This window comes from Halichoerus grypus, chromosome 1 (assembly GCF_964656455.1).
Source record: "Halichoerus grypus chromosome 1, mHalGry1.hap1.1, whole genome shotgun sequence".
Classification (NCBI taxonomy): Eukaryota; Metazoa; Chordata; class Mammalia; order Carnivora; family Phocidae; genus Halichoerus; species Halichoerus grypus.
In genome coordinates, this window is record NC_135712.1 from 197,931,161 (window position 1) to 197,943,790 (window position 12,630).

Sequence of the window (12,630 nt, forward strand, 5' to 3'; positions counted from 1 at the left end):
GGTGGGGGCAGCCACCTGGTGTGGAGGGGAGGGGGCTTTATCTCAGCCCTCAGCCCAGCCCCCACCACTACTCCCCCATCTCCAGAAACTGAGACACAGGCCCAAGAGGCTGCCAGACACGTGAAACAGAACTTAGGGTCCCGGCATCGCTCAGACTCTCCTTCCGGGGTCCTGGCAGCCCTTTGCTCTCCTCCTCCCTCTTCAATCATGTCCTCTCAGCCTCCAGCTAGGTGGCCCCCTCTCACCATGTCACCACCTCCCCTGGCATGTCATCCACACGGTGCCCCAACACCCTTCTCCAACAGTGAGACCCCATCTTCACCTCCAGCCCAGTCCGTCCCCAGAGCCCAGCATCTGCACCCACTGACGCCTCAGATACTCTGCGGGGCCCTGCCTCACCCTCAGCCAGCCTCCCTGACATCCTCTCTCAACCTGCTCCTTGTCCCAGTTGGCCTCCCCCCACCCTAACTGGCTGGCCACACATGTTCCCGTTGTTCTCAGAACACACCAGCCCCTTCCCCTCCCTGGCCTTCTCCCCCCACCTCCTCAGCAGGCTCCTACTTGTCCCTCAACACCCCCATAGAAGATGACCTCTGAATACCCTGGCCAGCTCTTCCGGTACTTCATGTGGCCACTCTTGCCATCCCACCACACAGCCTCAGTGTCTCCAGGTGCTCCCTCCGGGTCGTCTAGACGGGAAAGCTCCTGCCAGTTTGGAGGCCGAGAATCCAGAAAAGCCTGATGAAGAAGCAACCTGTGGGCTTGGCTCTGCTGAGGGGAAGAAAGGCACGTGCCAGTTGGGGAAGAGAAAGGGCATTTGGATAGAGGAGACAGGAAAGCGTGAGTATGAGTGTGGGATTAGCACCCGTAGGGGGAAGGCTGTGTGTGTGTGGGGGGGGGGGGGCAGGACGCTTGGCCTGGAGTCATGTGGGGGGTTTTAAGGCCTCATAGGAGAGGAGGGTTCTCACCTCCACGCCCCAGCGTTGAGGACCCACACCCATAGCTCCCGACTGTGCTCTGCCCAGTTTGGTGCCTGGGAGGCTCCTCTTCAGGGACAAGCAGGGCTTTAGATGGTATAATCCAGGGTGTGAAACCCTGTGAGGGACCCATAGGCAGACAGTCCTGTCTAGCCCTCCCCCTGCCTGGGTCCTCAGAGCTGATGACCTCTTGGCTGAGGCCTGCTCCCACAGTTCTGGCATGCCCTCCCTCTCTCCCCTGAGATCTGGCCCCCGGCTTCTCTGGCCACTGAAGCGGCTTAATGAGCCCAGGTCACATGGGCTGTGCTCCTGCCTGTGGGGAGGGCCCAAGCCCCTAGTGGCCACCCGACCAGGCCCTGACGTCAGCAGCATTAACCGTCCACCAGGCTTGTCTAATCTCTGGTCAGTGGCTGGGCCAGGTTAGTCCCGCCAGAGCCAGAGCTGAAGGCTGTGAGGGCCCTCGGGGGCACCTTGAGGTTGCAGGTCAGGCAGGGATGGTGGTGATTGGAGGTGCCCACAGAAAATGACCCCGACCTACAAGACTAGGGTGTGGCCACTGTGCTGACTCTGGGCCGGTTCTGATCCTCTGCCCTCAACTGTGAATCAGGCACTGAGCACCCATTGATCCTGCTCCTTAGGGTGTAATTACACTGGTGCGGTGAGTAGGGCCGAGGAGGCTCTGAGCTGGGAGACTCAGCACCACCCCCCACCCCGCCCCAACCCCATCATACTTGTGGCCATAGGCAGGGCAACTTGGGGCCAGGCCCTGGCCCCAGCCCATGGGATCCAGGAATACCAGTCTGGAATCCCCGACCCTGGGGTCAGAATTGTGTGTGGAGGGGACTCCCTGGAGGGTGGGGTCCGGCCCCTGCCTGGTGTTTGGGCTTCTCTCTGCCCCTGGCCCAGGAAGGCTGGGGAGCTCATTACTTTTCTTCCAAGACAAGGTGACTATGTGGAAGACCCCATTAGCACACCTCTCCTTACAGCTTCCTCCCTTCCAAGCCTACCGCTTCCAGCTCCTCAAAGCCTCTTGTCTTCTGCCTTGCCTCTCCCTACTAAATCCTGAGGTTACTCCCCTCAATCCAATAAACTGCTCAATCAGAGGGTCCTTAGTGGAGATGAGCAGCCTGGCTCAGCCAGGCCCAAGACCACCCAGTGAGGATCCTGAACCACTGACCCAAGCCCCATCTTCCCCTCAGGAACTCTGAGCAGCACCAGTGTGGCTGAGTTCCCTAACCCATCCAGGGTCCCTCTACCACCACCCTGTGCTCAGGCCTGGGGACCATCATTCCCCCGTCTTCAGCTCACTTCAGGCTCACAGCTCTGCCCTCTACTTGGACACTGAAGATGCTGCCCACATGTTGCCTTCTGCCCAGTCCCGGGTATCTGTCTGCCTCCTGGGCATCTCCCCCAGGTGGCCACAGGTCTGGAAAGCTTAGTCCACTCAAGAGTCCTGCAGTCCCAGCTTGGTGGGGGCATCATATGCACTTGTCCAGATCCAGACCCTTGTGGCTGAGCCCCATCTGCAGATCCTGGCCCCATGGGGTAATGGGGACATAAGGCTCTTCTCATGGATTCCCCAGCCCTGCTCTTCTCTTCCCCCATACCCTCTCACACTGGCCCCCAGGAAAAAATGTGTGCCCCTACATACCTGTTTTCATGAAAAATTTTAATGATTATTTTTTTCCAGAAACAGAGTTGTAAAATATTATTGATGATTTTATTTTCATTAAAGCTAGGAAAATAAGATTATAAATTGTTTCACATATAGATAAAATAGCTAAGCTTAAAATAATGTTGAGTTTTAATATACCCACTTCCAAATTTTTTTCAACTAATTTAATAGTCTATAAAAAATTTACCATTAAAAATACATAAAAGCATATATAGGAGTGGACAGTTTCCTTTTGCTTCAAGCTCCAATATATAGCTCAGCAGAGTTCTCTTGGATCTTGTCTTTATTTAAAATTTTGATATTTTGCTCATCATGGGTTTTTTGCAGTGATTTTCTTTCTTTCTTTCTTTCTTTCTTTCTTTCTTTCTTTCTTTCTTTCTTTCTTTCTTCCTTCCTTCCTTCCTTCCTTCCTTCCTTTCTTTCTTTCTTTCCTTTCTTTTTCTGAGTAGGTTCCACACCTAATATGGGGCTTAAACTCACAACCCTGAGATCAAGAGTCACATGTTCTACCGACTGAACCAGCCAGATGCCCCTGCAGTAATTTTGAATTTAAAAAGTATTGCATTAATATCTTCTTTATCTTGATTAATGAACTTCTTGGCACCACCTTAAATTTTGCACCCCAGGTGAGTGCCTCTTTTGCTTCAACCCTAATCCCAGCCCTGCTATTAGGCCCTAACTTGAAGGGCTTCCGAGACCCATCATCTTCTGGAGGAAGCCCTGGCCCTCAGGCTGGCACTTGGCACCTGCCCATTGTCTCCCCACCCCATGTCCCCTTTGCCTGTTCTTGCCCTATTGAACTATTATGGCCCACAAGCCCGTGTTTCTGGCCCCTCCTCTCCCTGATAGAATAAGCTTCTACCTCAGAACTCCCTCTTGATCCAAGATTATCCCTGTGAACGTTTCCCACGGCTCCTTTCCCCTTAAAGCCCTCTCGAGAGGCACAGGTTGGTCCCATGTCCCCTGTGCTCCTGCCATGACAGGCCAGGTGCTTCTCCCTGGAAGAGCCCATTTTCCCATTTATGTCCAGCCCAGCACTGGGCATTTAATAAATGCCCATGACTCGTGATAATGAACGCCTTTCCCTTCCCCACAAGAAAGGACAGCTGGGGCCTGATGCAAAGGTTTATTGCTGAGTCTGTGCTTCTACCTGAGGGGAGTGCAGCCTGTCATCTGGCCTTGAGAGATGGAAGCCCCTGTCCTCGACTTAGCACAGGTCTTGGCTCACAGGCATCAGCAAGGACTCAGGGCTTGATGAGGAACTGGGAGCAGGGATATAGGGACATGGGCCTCTGTCCCTGACAAAATTCAGACATGGCCCTCAGTTTTTCCTGCCAGGGAATGGGCTCTGAATGGAAAGGGTTCGAGAAGTTGCTGGCAGGGACAGGAGGGTTACCTGGGTTTGCTTGTGACCCCCCCTGAGGTAGACCACTCTGGGCCCGACCTGGGCCTCAGTCATTTCCCAAATCCTCTGCCTGGGGCTGATCGATGGAGCTGGACTCTGCCCCCTCAGCCACCCCTCAGGACAGTTAGACCATTGGCCACAGCTGGTGTCAACAGTACCCTCCCTCAACAGACCATCCCCTTGGCCGGCTGGCCTGGAGCACTGTGGGTGGGTGGGGGTGAGGTAGGACATGGATCTGGTGTCCAAGGATGGAGGGGGCAGAGCCTGTGGGGTAAGGGGATGGGGGGTTACTCTGAGCCTGCTATGTGGGGAAGGGTCCAGCTTGAATCTCTTCCTGACACCCAGGGGCTCCCAGGTGTGCCCCCCACTCACTAATTCATCTGTGCAGGAGCCAAACAGGCCAGAGTGGCTTGGACTTTGGACCCCTGAAGCTACTGAGAGGGACAGTCACTGGCCACTGGGTAGACAAGTGTCAGACTTGTCACATGGAGGTGGTAAGGCTGGAATGGGCTGATAGTAAGCCTTGGAGGAGGGATCTCTGCCTGCTCCCCCGCTCTTCATGAAACTGGGAGGGAGGGCTATTTGCTGAGCCCAGACCCACCAGGTGAGTCATGGGCCCCCTGGGGAGAGAGACCTGCAGGAGATTGGTCAGTTGGGCACTGCTGAGTCACTGTGAGCTCTAGCTATCCCACGTCCTGCCTGTTCCTAGCTGGGGCTGGCTGGGGTGGGTCCTGGAGGCCAGCGCAGCCAGGCCGTGAAGGGCAGCAGTGGGGTTGGGGGCACTGGGCTCTGGGAGACACGGGGGAGGGTCGGGGCCTCAAGGCTAGTGGGGCTCAGAGTTTTGGGTGTGTGGCTGGTGGGGCCACAGGCTGGGGCCCAGGAGTTCTGGGGGGCTGATAGGCTCCTGTGGGCTAGGGCTACAGGGCGGCTAGAGCTACAGGGTGTCAGGGACACGCATGAGTTCAGGCACCTGTGAACAGAAAAGAGGAAGCGAGTCAACATCCCTGAGCTCCAAAATAATTGGCTTTCGGCTGAGAAGCACTGTGGAGGTGGGCTTGTAAACAGTGACACCAGAGGGATCAGGGCGGGGTCAGAAGAGACTAGGTGGGGGGGACCTGTGCACGGGGAGTGCAGGGTGGTGGTGGGCAGTGGGATGGAACCTGAGGGGCCAGGGTGGGGCCTGGGAATTGGGGGCCAGCACCAGGTCATGGAATGGGTCTGGAGAGCTGGGGCAGCCCCTGATATCCTGCAGTGGGGTCTGCTGCAGTGAGGTGGGGTGGAGAGCTGGGGATGGAGAGTGAGGTATGAGACCAAGGGGCAAGACAGGAGAGCATCCCAGCCCTCGAGGAGCCTACCTCAAAAGAGTCCGCAGTCTTTGAGGTTCTCCTTGATGATGATGTCTGTGACCGCGTCGAACACAAATTTGACGTTCTGCGTGTCCGTAGCACAAGTCATATGGGAATAGATCTCCTTCACGTCACGTCGCATGTTGAGCTCGAGGAACTGCACCTTGATGTAGTTGCCCGCGTCCTCGTATGTGTTGGGCCCTGGCAGGGAAAGGGGGTGCTCTTACTAGGTGTCCCCACTCCTTCCCGCGGCGGGGGAAGCGCAGGCCCAGAGCACGGGGTTGGGGCGCCGCCTGGCGGCCAGGCTGCGGGGGGGGGCGGTTCTCACCGTCGTAATCCGGGAAGCAGATGCTGAGATGCGCCTTTTTGATCTTCTCGGTGAAAACGTCCTTCTTGTTGAGGAAGAGCACAATGGACGTGGTGGCGAAGTAGCGGTGGTTGCAGATGCTGTTGAACAGGTGCAGGCTCTCGTGCATGCGGTTCTGAGGAGGACAGAAGCTGTCGGGCACCGGGTGGGGGGCCATGGGCAGCCGTCCCTGCGCGGTCGCGGCCCACAGGCTCCGGGGCACCCGGGGCCATCCCGCTTGGACAGCTCCAAGTCAGCTTCCCCCACTGCCCCCCTCAGCGTGGCTGCTGGCTCTCTTGTGTCCTCATTCGGACTGTTCTGGGACGAATGTCTGCTCTCAGACGCTCCCCGCTCCCACAGTACTCTCCGGCTTTCCCCTGAAACACTCCAGGCCCTGCTTGGCACCCACCACTTCGTCGTCCTCCACCAGCACCATGTCGTAGGCGCTCAGCGCGGCGATGAAGATGATGCAGGTCACACCCTCGAAGCAATGGATCCACTTCTTGCGCTCTGAGCGCTGCCCGCCCACATCGAACATCCTGTGGAGCAGTTGGGGCCTGAACCCGCTTGGAGCCCCCTGGACGCGCCCACAGGCATCCCCTTGCCTCCTAATGCTGGGGGGCACTCAGATGGGACTGGCATGTGGAGGGGCCGGAACTTTCTGCGGGCGGGGTATCAGAGGAGGGGCAGGGTCTCCTTGGGATGGGGCCTCCGGGACGCGACGGGGCCTCGGGGCGCTGCACTCGCAGCCGGACCCCCAGAGCGAGGGCAAGGGCGAGGGTGAGGGCGAGGGCGCGGGGCCGTACCGGAAGTGGAGGTCCTTGAAGCCGAACTGCGTCTCAATGATGCCTGTGGTCTTGACACGCGAGCGCAGCACGTCCTGCTCAGTGGGCACGTAGCCCGGGGTGACCAGGCGCTCCAGGTCCGAGAGGTAGCTGCGGGAGACCGCGGGGTGTGGGTGGGTGCGGTGGAGGGGCGTGGTAGGACCCCGCCCGCACCCCCGCGCCCCGCCTGCGCTCTCACTAGCCCGCGGAGTCGTTGAGCTGGTACTCAGAGGCGCGATCGAAACAGGCCTGGATACCCGAGTCCTTCCACAGCCGCTGGATGATGTCCGACATCTCCTTGGGCATCGTGCCCTCTTCGATGGTGTCCGCCATGTGCATCAGCTTCCGGGCGTCGTCCTGAGGGCAAGGGTGGGAGTTGTTGATAGTGACCGTGGACTTGAGACCAGTCTCGCGCCTCGAGTCCCCGGAGGCCCTGCTCAGCCAGTCTCCCTGCACACCTGGCGGGCAGAGTCTCCATACTGGATGTTGAGCGTGGTCATGGCGCGCACGATGGCAAGGATGGACTGCAGCGTGTTGCCGTAGATGATGCTAATGAACTCGAGGCACTCTTCCAACGAGTACCCATCCTGGTGGATAATCCTGCGGCCGGGGTGAGCCGGGTCAGAGCCAAGTGGACTGTTGGGGAAGGACAGGCCCGGTGCGCGCGCCCACCCTCAGGGACCTCAGAAAAGGCAAGGGCACTCACTTCATCTGCTTGACAATGGTGCTCTTCCCGGACTCACCCGCACCTGGAAGGGAAGCCCCGCCTCAGAGCTGCGCTGGCCGCACCTCCCCACAACTTCCCCACCCACCCTCCACCCCGCAACCGGGCGCGGAAGATGGGGACCCGCAGACTCAAGGCAGGTACAAGTCCAACCCCAGTTCCCCCTGTTTCCCCCACCCTCCACCCCAAAGCAAGGTCCTGACACCCTGGAGGAAACACGTCTGTAAATGCCAGCAGTGACATAGGGGGCTGACGAGGGCAATCAACGACCTCAACTGTGTTGGGGAGCCTCCAAGACCCCTTGTATTTGCATTCTTGATTATTCTGAAACCAAAATAAAGGAACCTGGAGCGCCACATTGTGGAGGGTTCTGGTACTGCACGCAGAGGATTATTTGACCGGGTCAACCCTTGCTTTTCAGGGGTTGTAGGGAGGGGAGTGTCTCCAAGAGGCTCAGAGGGAATTAGCGCCTTTGAATGGGGGAGAAGACAGAGCTCACAGCCCCTCTGAGCCTGCTCTCGCCAGGGCTCTGGGCACAGTTAATGGGATTTCTGGCTTAGCCTCTGTCTTCCTGGGGTGCTCTGGCTTGGTCCCTCTGCCCACAACCAGATGCCTGATTGGATCCTGGAGAGCCTGGGGTGGAACCCGCCTGCCCTCTCAAAGCAGCTCCTTCTTCCACTTGTGGGGAGGTAGTGGCCCAGAGGCACTGTGTCAGCCCCACCTCTCCTCACCACCCATGGGACCATGGACTTGGCTTTATCCGTTCTCCACTGGGCCTTAGCTCTAAAGAGGCACACCCTCTTTAGGTCTGCCAACAACAAAGCTCTGGAATCTAAGGGCTGTTGTCTGTGGATCTGGACGGTCCTTGAAGATGCCCACTCCCAGGAGGACTGTTACTTTCTTCTTCCAAAGAAGCAGCCCTATTGTAGGGCTCCCAAGGAAGCCCCTGGTTTCTGACCCCTGCCCAGCAGGGCTTCTCCAGAGAGGAAGGTGCCTGAGTCAGGGCCCTCCGGAGAGGGGTTTCATGATGGGATACCCAGCCTTGGGGAGTCAGGGTATCGCCTATCAGGGCCAGGGCTCCCACTCAGTTCCCTGACCTGTCTTAGGGTCATTCTGCTTCCCAAGTCACCCCTGTTTCACAGAAGGGCTACCTGCCTGCCCCCACCCCCGGCCTCTGACCTAGTGGCAGTGGCCCCACCTGGACCCACACCCATACCCAGAAGCAGCAGTTTCACAGTTCGAGCATCCTTCTCAGCATCTTCTTTTAGCTTCTTTTCCAGCTCTCTTGAGTGCTTCTCCTCAGCGCTGGCCCCAGCCCCCATGGTCCCAGCAGCACGTCAACAGGGTGGTTAGTTGGCTCTTCTAGATGGAGGGGATCCCCAGAGCCGGGCTCGGGCCGGCCTCAGGTCTCCCAACACCCTTCTGACTCTGGGACTGGCAATCAACTGGCTTTCCCCAGACCTGTGCAGGCCCGGGTGATGCTGCTTAGTGGGATTTGGGGGCCAGGGGTTCCCAAGAGCCAATGAGAGACAAGGACAGGTGAATCCAGCTCAGCCCCCAGCCCTTCTAATCAGGCTGGCATGGCCCCAATCCCTCAGCTGCTGACTTTGCACCCCTCTCTATGAGCCCCAACCCTCTAGGAGAGACCGTGGAGACAGTCCAGCCCCTGCGCTGGAGCAGGGTGACATGTTCCGTAGGGTCCAGGCTTAGAAGGGGGGAGAGTAGGACCCTGAGCCCCTAGGGTGGGGGCAGGGAGGTGGGGCTGGTAGAAGGGAAGAGAGGGAGAGCCAAGCATGGAGCACCTGCCCATGTCCAGCACTGGACTCAGCACTGCTCCTTATTTTGTAAGCTCACATAGGCCCTGGTGGATGGGCACCCACGTCATCAGCCCCATTCTACTGATAAGGAAGGAGAGGCTCAGAGGGTCACACAGAAGGAAGTGGTTGAGAAGGGCGGGTGACTCTGGACCAGGGTTCTACGCTCTGCAGAGAGTCAAGAAGGAAGGGAGGACATTGAGTTTGCCCCGTACCGAGGGCTGGATCTGACCTGGGCAGGGCCTCTACATACCTCCACGGCTCCAACAGACTTGGGGGGGGCCGTGCACGTCTGCTATGTGTGCCTGGGTGTGTGTGTGTCTATCCTTTGCTGGCAACAACCAAAACAATGACATGACACGTTTGTTCACGTGTACGCTTGCATGTACGCCCGTGCCTTGGGAGCACATGGGTGCCCACGCACGCCAGGCACATGTGTGCACGTGTGTCGACACGCTTTTGTTCCTTCTTCCTCACGTGCACACGTGCTGATGTAGCATGACACGTGCACTTGGGTATTTGCGTATGGATGCAAAAACACGCGCACATGAGCCGGTGTGTGCGATAGCGTGCACGAGCCTGTGGTTTTCGCCTGGGCGTGTGTGTACACTTATGCACGTGCGTGCCTGCCTGTGTGCACACTTGCGCCTGCCTGTGCCTATGTGCACACGTGTGCCTGAGCACAACAAGGTCTCTGACACGCAGAGATGGCCAGGCTCTTCCAGAGCATATTTTGCAGGCCTGTCGTCAGATGGGGAAAATGAGTCCCAAGGCAGGTGCTCCCAGGGGCACGGAGGAAGGACTCACTTCCTGTCCTTCTCCTGATCTGCTGCCTGTGGGTGTCTGAGACCCGCTTAAGGGCACATAGGGCATGCCTGTCTCAGCTGAGGGGGTCTGGGGTCTGCGTATAGGTTCAGACGGGACAAGGAGTACTGCTGGGTGGAAGTCGTTCAATTAAGCCTAAAGTTCCCAGGCTCTGGAGATTTCTCACCTCCTATAGGAAGACCCAAACCCTGGGCTCCCAGGGCTCCCTCCAGAGACCCTGAGCCTTCTGGCTGGACTCCTCCCGGAAACCTGGCTGCCTTGTAGTACTCAACTCTGCTGCAGACCCAAGAGACCACGAGGGGGTGCCAGGGCCTCAGATCCTGAGTAGTGGAGACTGTCCCCAAGCCTGTGGGAAATGGATACTGGCTCCTACCAGAGGCTGGTGGCTTCACATCTACCCTGCTGGGTGGGGGTGGGGTCTGTCCAGAAACAACAGATTATCTGTGCTACTTTCAGCTTCCAGGGTCCATCCAGCCTCTACCCCCCACGTTGTAAGTGGGCCCTGGGGGTGGGGGTGGGGGTGGCTCTGCAGCCCCTAGGGATTTGGGGCAGTGCAGGAGCCCAGGTTTGTTACACCAAGGCAAATCTGGTTTCTGCTTATTGGGTTTATTTAGAGTGGGGCCATCCACTGTCTCCCAGTCCCCCTCTGGCTCCCCTTGCCCACCAGATATGGCCATAAGCCCTGCTGGACCCATAGGCCTCCCCAGCTCTTAGCTTCCCCTGCCAGGGCTTGACTCATTAAATTTGGATCAGAGCCCCCAGCCCCACTTTCTCCTGTCCAGCAGCACCCCACCTGCCCTGGCCTTCCCCACCCGTGGACATTCGCTCATGCCAGTCCGTCTGCTGCGATCTGGCTGGAAGGAAGCAGGAAGGTTGGGAATTTTGTCAATTTTCAGGGTGGGGGCAGCCAGACTGTGAGGGCTGTAGCTCTGTCTTGCCGATACTGAGTCCTTAGCGCCCGGCACAGAGCCCACCGCAAAGCCAGGTGAGAAACCAACGATCAAACCTGCGAGTGAGTGAATGGAAGCTGAGCTTGCAAGAGAGGTGTGGGAATGGTGGTCAGGCCACATAAAGGGGGGCAGGAAGGACAGAATGTGGGCTTAGGCTGAACCCCCATCCTCCCTCCACTGCCAAGGAGAAAAGCCAAAGTCCAGTCCCAGAGCCAGTGTTTATTAGCAAGATGGAACCCAAGGGCAGCTGTGGCCTGGGCAGCCGAGGGCCACCGGGAGCCCCTACCCACCTACCCCAAAAGCCCCCCAGAGCTATTTACACCCATCCTCTGAAGTGGTGGGCAGAAGGGAGCCCTGGGGAGCCCCTGAAGGCCCCAGGCCTCCACCATGGCCCCCTCTCCCCTCAGCCCTGCCTGTACCTGCCCCTCTGCTATTCTCCCAGCCCCCAAGTCACAGTGGCCCAGAAAAAGCGACGAGGAGGTAGAGCGGCCAGGCAGGGAGGGAGGGAGAGGCTGGAAGTGTGCCCCACCCAGGCAGAGCTCCTTTGCTCCTGTCCCCAATAAATAGAGAATAAATACCCAGGAGGGGGCTGGCCTTGACTGAGTGTCCCCTCCCAGGCAGGGGCCGGCCTCCTGTGGCGGCCCCTTCTTCCCTCCTCCGAGTGCATCTGAGCCCCCCACCCCCGCTGCCCGTCTCCAAAGTAGTCCTTGCACCCGCGTCGGCGTGTGCCCGCGGCACGCACTGGCAAAGGGGAGCAGTCCGTGCCCTGTCCGGGGGGAGCTTGCTCCCTCCCTGGGTCCTGTGGATTCCGGCGGTGGCAGTCGAGCAGGTGGACTCCCAGCTGAGCCCGGGGGCTGCGCGGTCCTGGCCTGGCGCCGCCGACTGGCTGGGCCTGGTCAGGTGGGCTGTTTCCGGCCGTCTCCGACCAGCGTGGGTCTGAGTTTCGGACAGTGCCGCTGCTGAGGCAGGCCGTATACAGCCCACCAATAAATACTGTCTTTGCAGGGGCAGGGCGTGTATAGAATATAGATATTTTATATATATATATTTATATATATATATATCTTTTATATTAAAAGGGACAAGGCCGAGGCTGGCCCACCGCAGGGCTCAGGCAGCAGGCCTCATGTGTCCGGCGGGTGGTGGCGGCGGTTCCGGGGCTTTTTCTGGTCCTGGGGTTCAGGAGGCCTGGGTGCCCCCGGGGCCTCCCGGGGGCCTGGGGGCACGTGGCGCCAGTAGCCCTGGCAGTACTGGTGGATGAGGCCCACTTCTGGCTGGGCCAGCAGCTGCGCCAGCTCCTGGTAAGCGGGCGTGGGGAGGCCGGCGCCGCCGGGGGCCGGCGGGGCGCTCACAGCTGGCGGTGGGAAGAGGGCCGCGTGGACGGCGTCCCGACCCAGCACGTGCAGCTGTACCCGCGTGACGACGTGCTTGAAGTTGTTCTCGGTGGCAGTGCAGGAGTAGAGGCCTCGGTCACCGGGCTGCAGGGCGCGGAGCAGCAAGCCCTGCTCGGTGCGCAGGAAGCGGTCCTCCGCGCGAATCTGCGGGGGCAGGGAGCTGGGGCTCAGGGCTCGTGTGACCGCCCTGCCGCCCAGCCAGCCCCCGGAGCAGACCAGCTCTGTGGCCATTCCGTGGAAGGGGCTCCCATGTGCAATTTCCACAGAGCAAGAAAAACCCACAGTAAGTTTCCACATAACACCTGAATCAGGCATCCACGTACTTTTCCATCTCAGGAGGAATGATCGTG

At 58.8% G+C, this 12,630-nt stretch overlaps 2 protein-coding genes across 4 annotated transcripts in view; both read right to left on the reverse strand.

The window, feature by feature from the left end:
• Window positions 1-2,700: 2,700 nt before the first annotated feature.
• On the reverse strand, window positions 2,701-9,163 carry GNAT1 (G protein subunit alpha transducin 1). The gene is made up of 8 exons (XM_078077899.1): window positions 8,514-9,163; window positions 7,280-7,322; window positions 7,032-7,173; window positions 6,773-6,930; window positions 6,556-6,684; window positions 6,159-6,288; window positions 5,732-5,885; window positions 2,701-5,604 (listed from the first exon to the last, which is right to left on the reverse strand). The coding sequence occupies exons 1-8, from the start codon at window positions 8,617-8,619 to the stop codon at window positions 5,414-5,416; spliced, it is 1,053 nt and encodes a 350-aa protein (XP_077934025.1). The 5' UTR covers window positions 8,620-9,163; the 3' UTR covers window positions 2,701-5,413.
• Window positions 9,164-11,090: 1,927 nt separating this feature from the next.
• The window catches only part of SEMA3F (semaphorin 3F), a 29,610-nt gene continuing 28,070 nt past the window's right edge, over window positions 11,091-12,630 (reverse strand). For all 3 annotated transcript variants that reach the window (XM_036091970.2, XM_036091971.2, XM_036091972.2), the window contains one exon: window positions 11,091-12,424. In XM_036091970.2, the coding sequence (XP_035947863.1) occupies window positions 12,011-12,424 (414 nt within the window). In that variant the 3' untranslated portion in view covers window positions 11,091-12,010. The remainder of the gene's footprint in view (window positions 12,425-12,630) is intronic.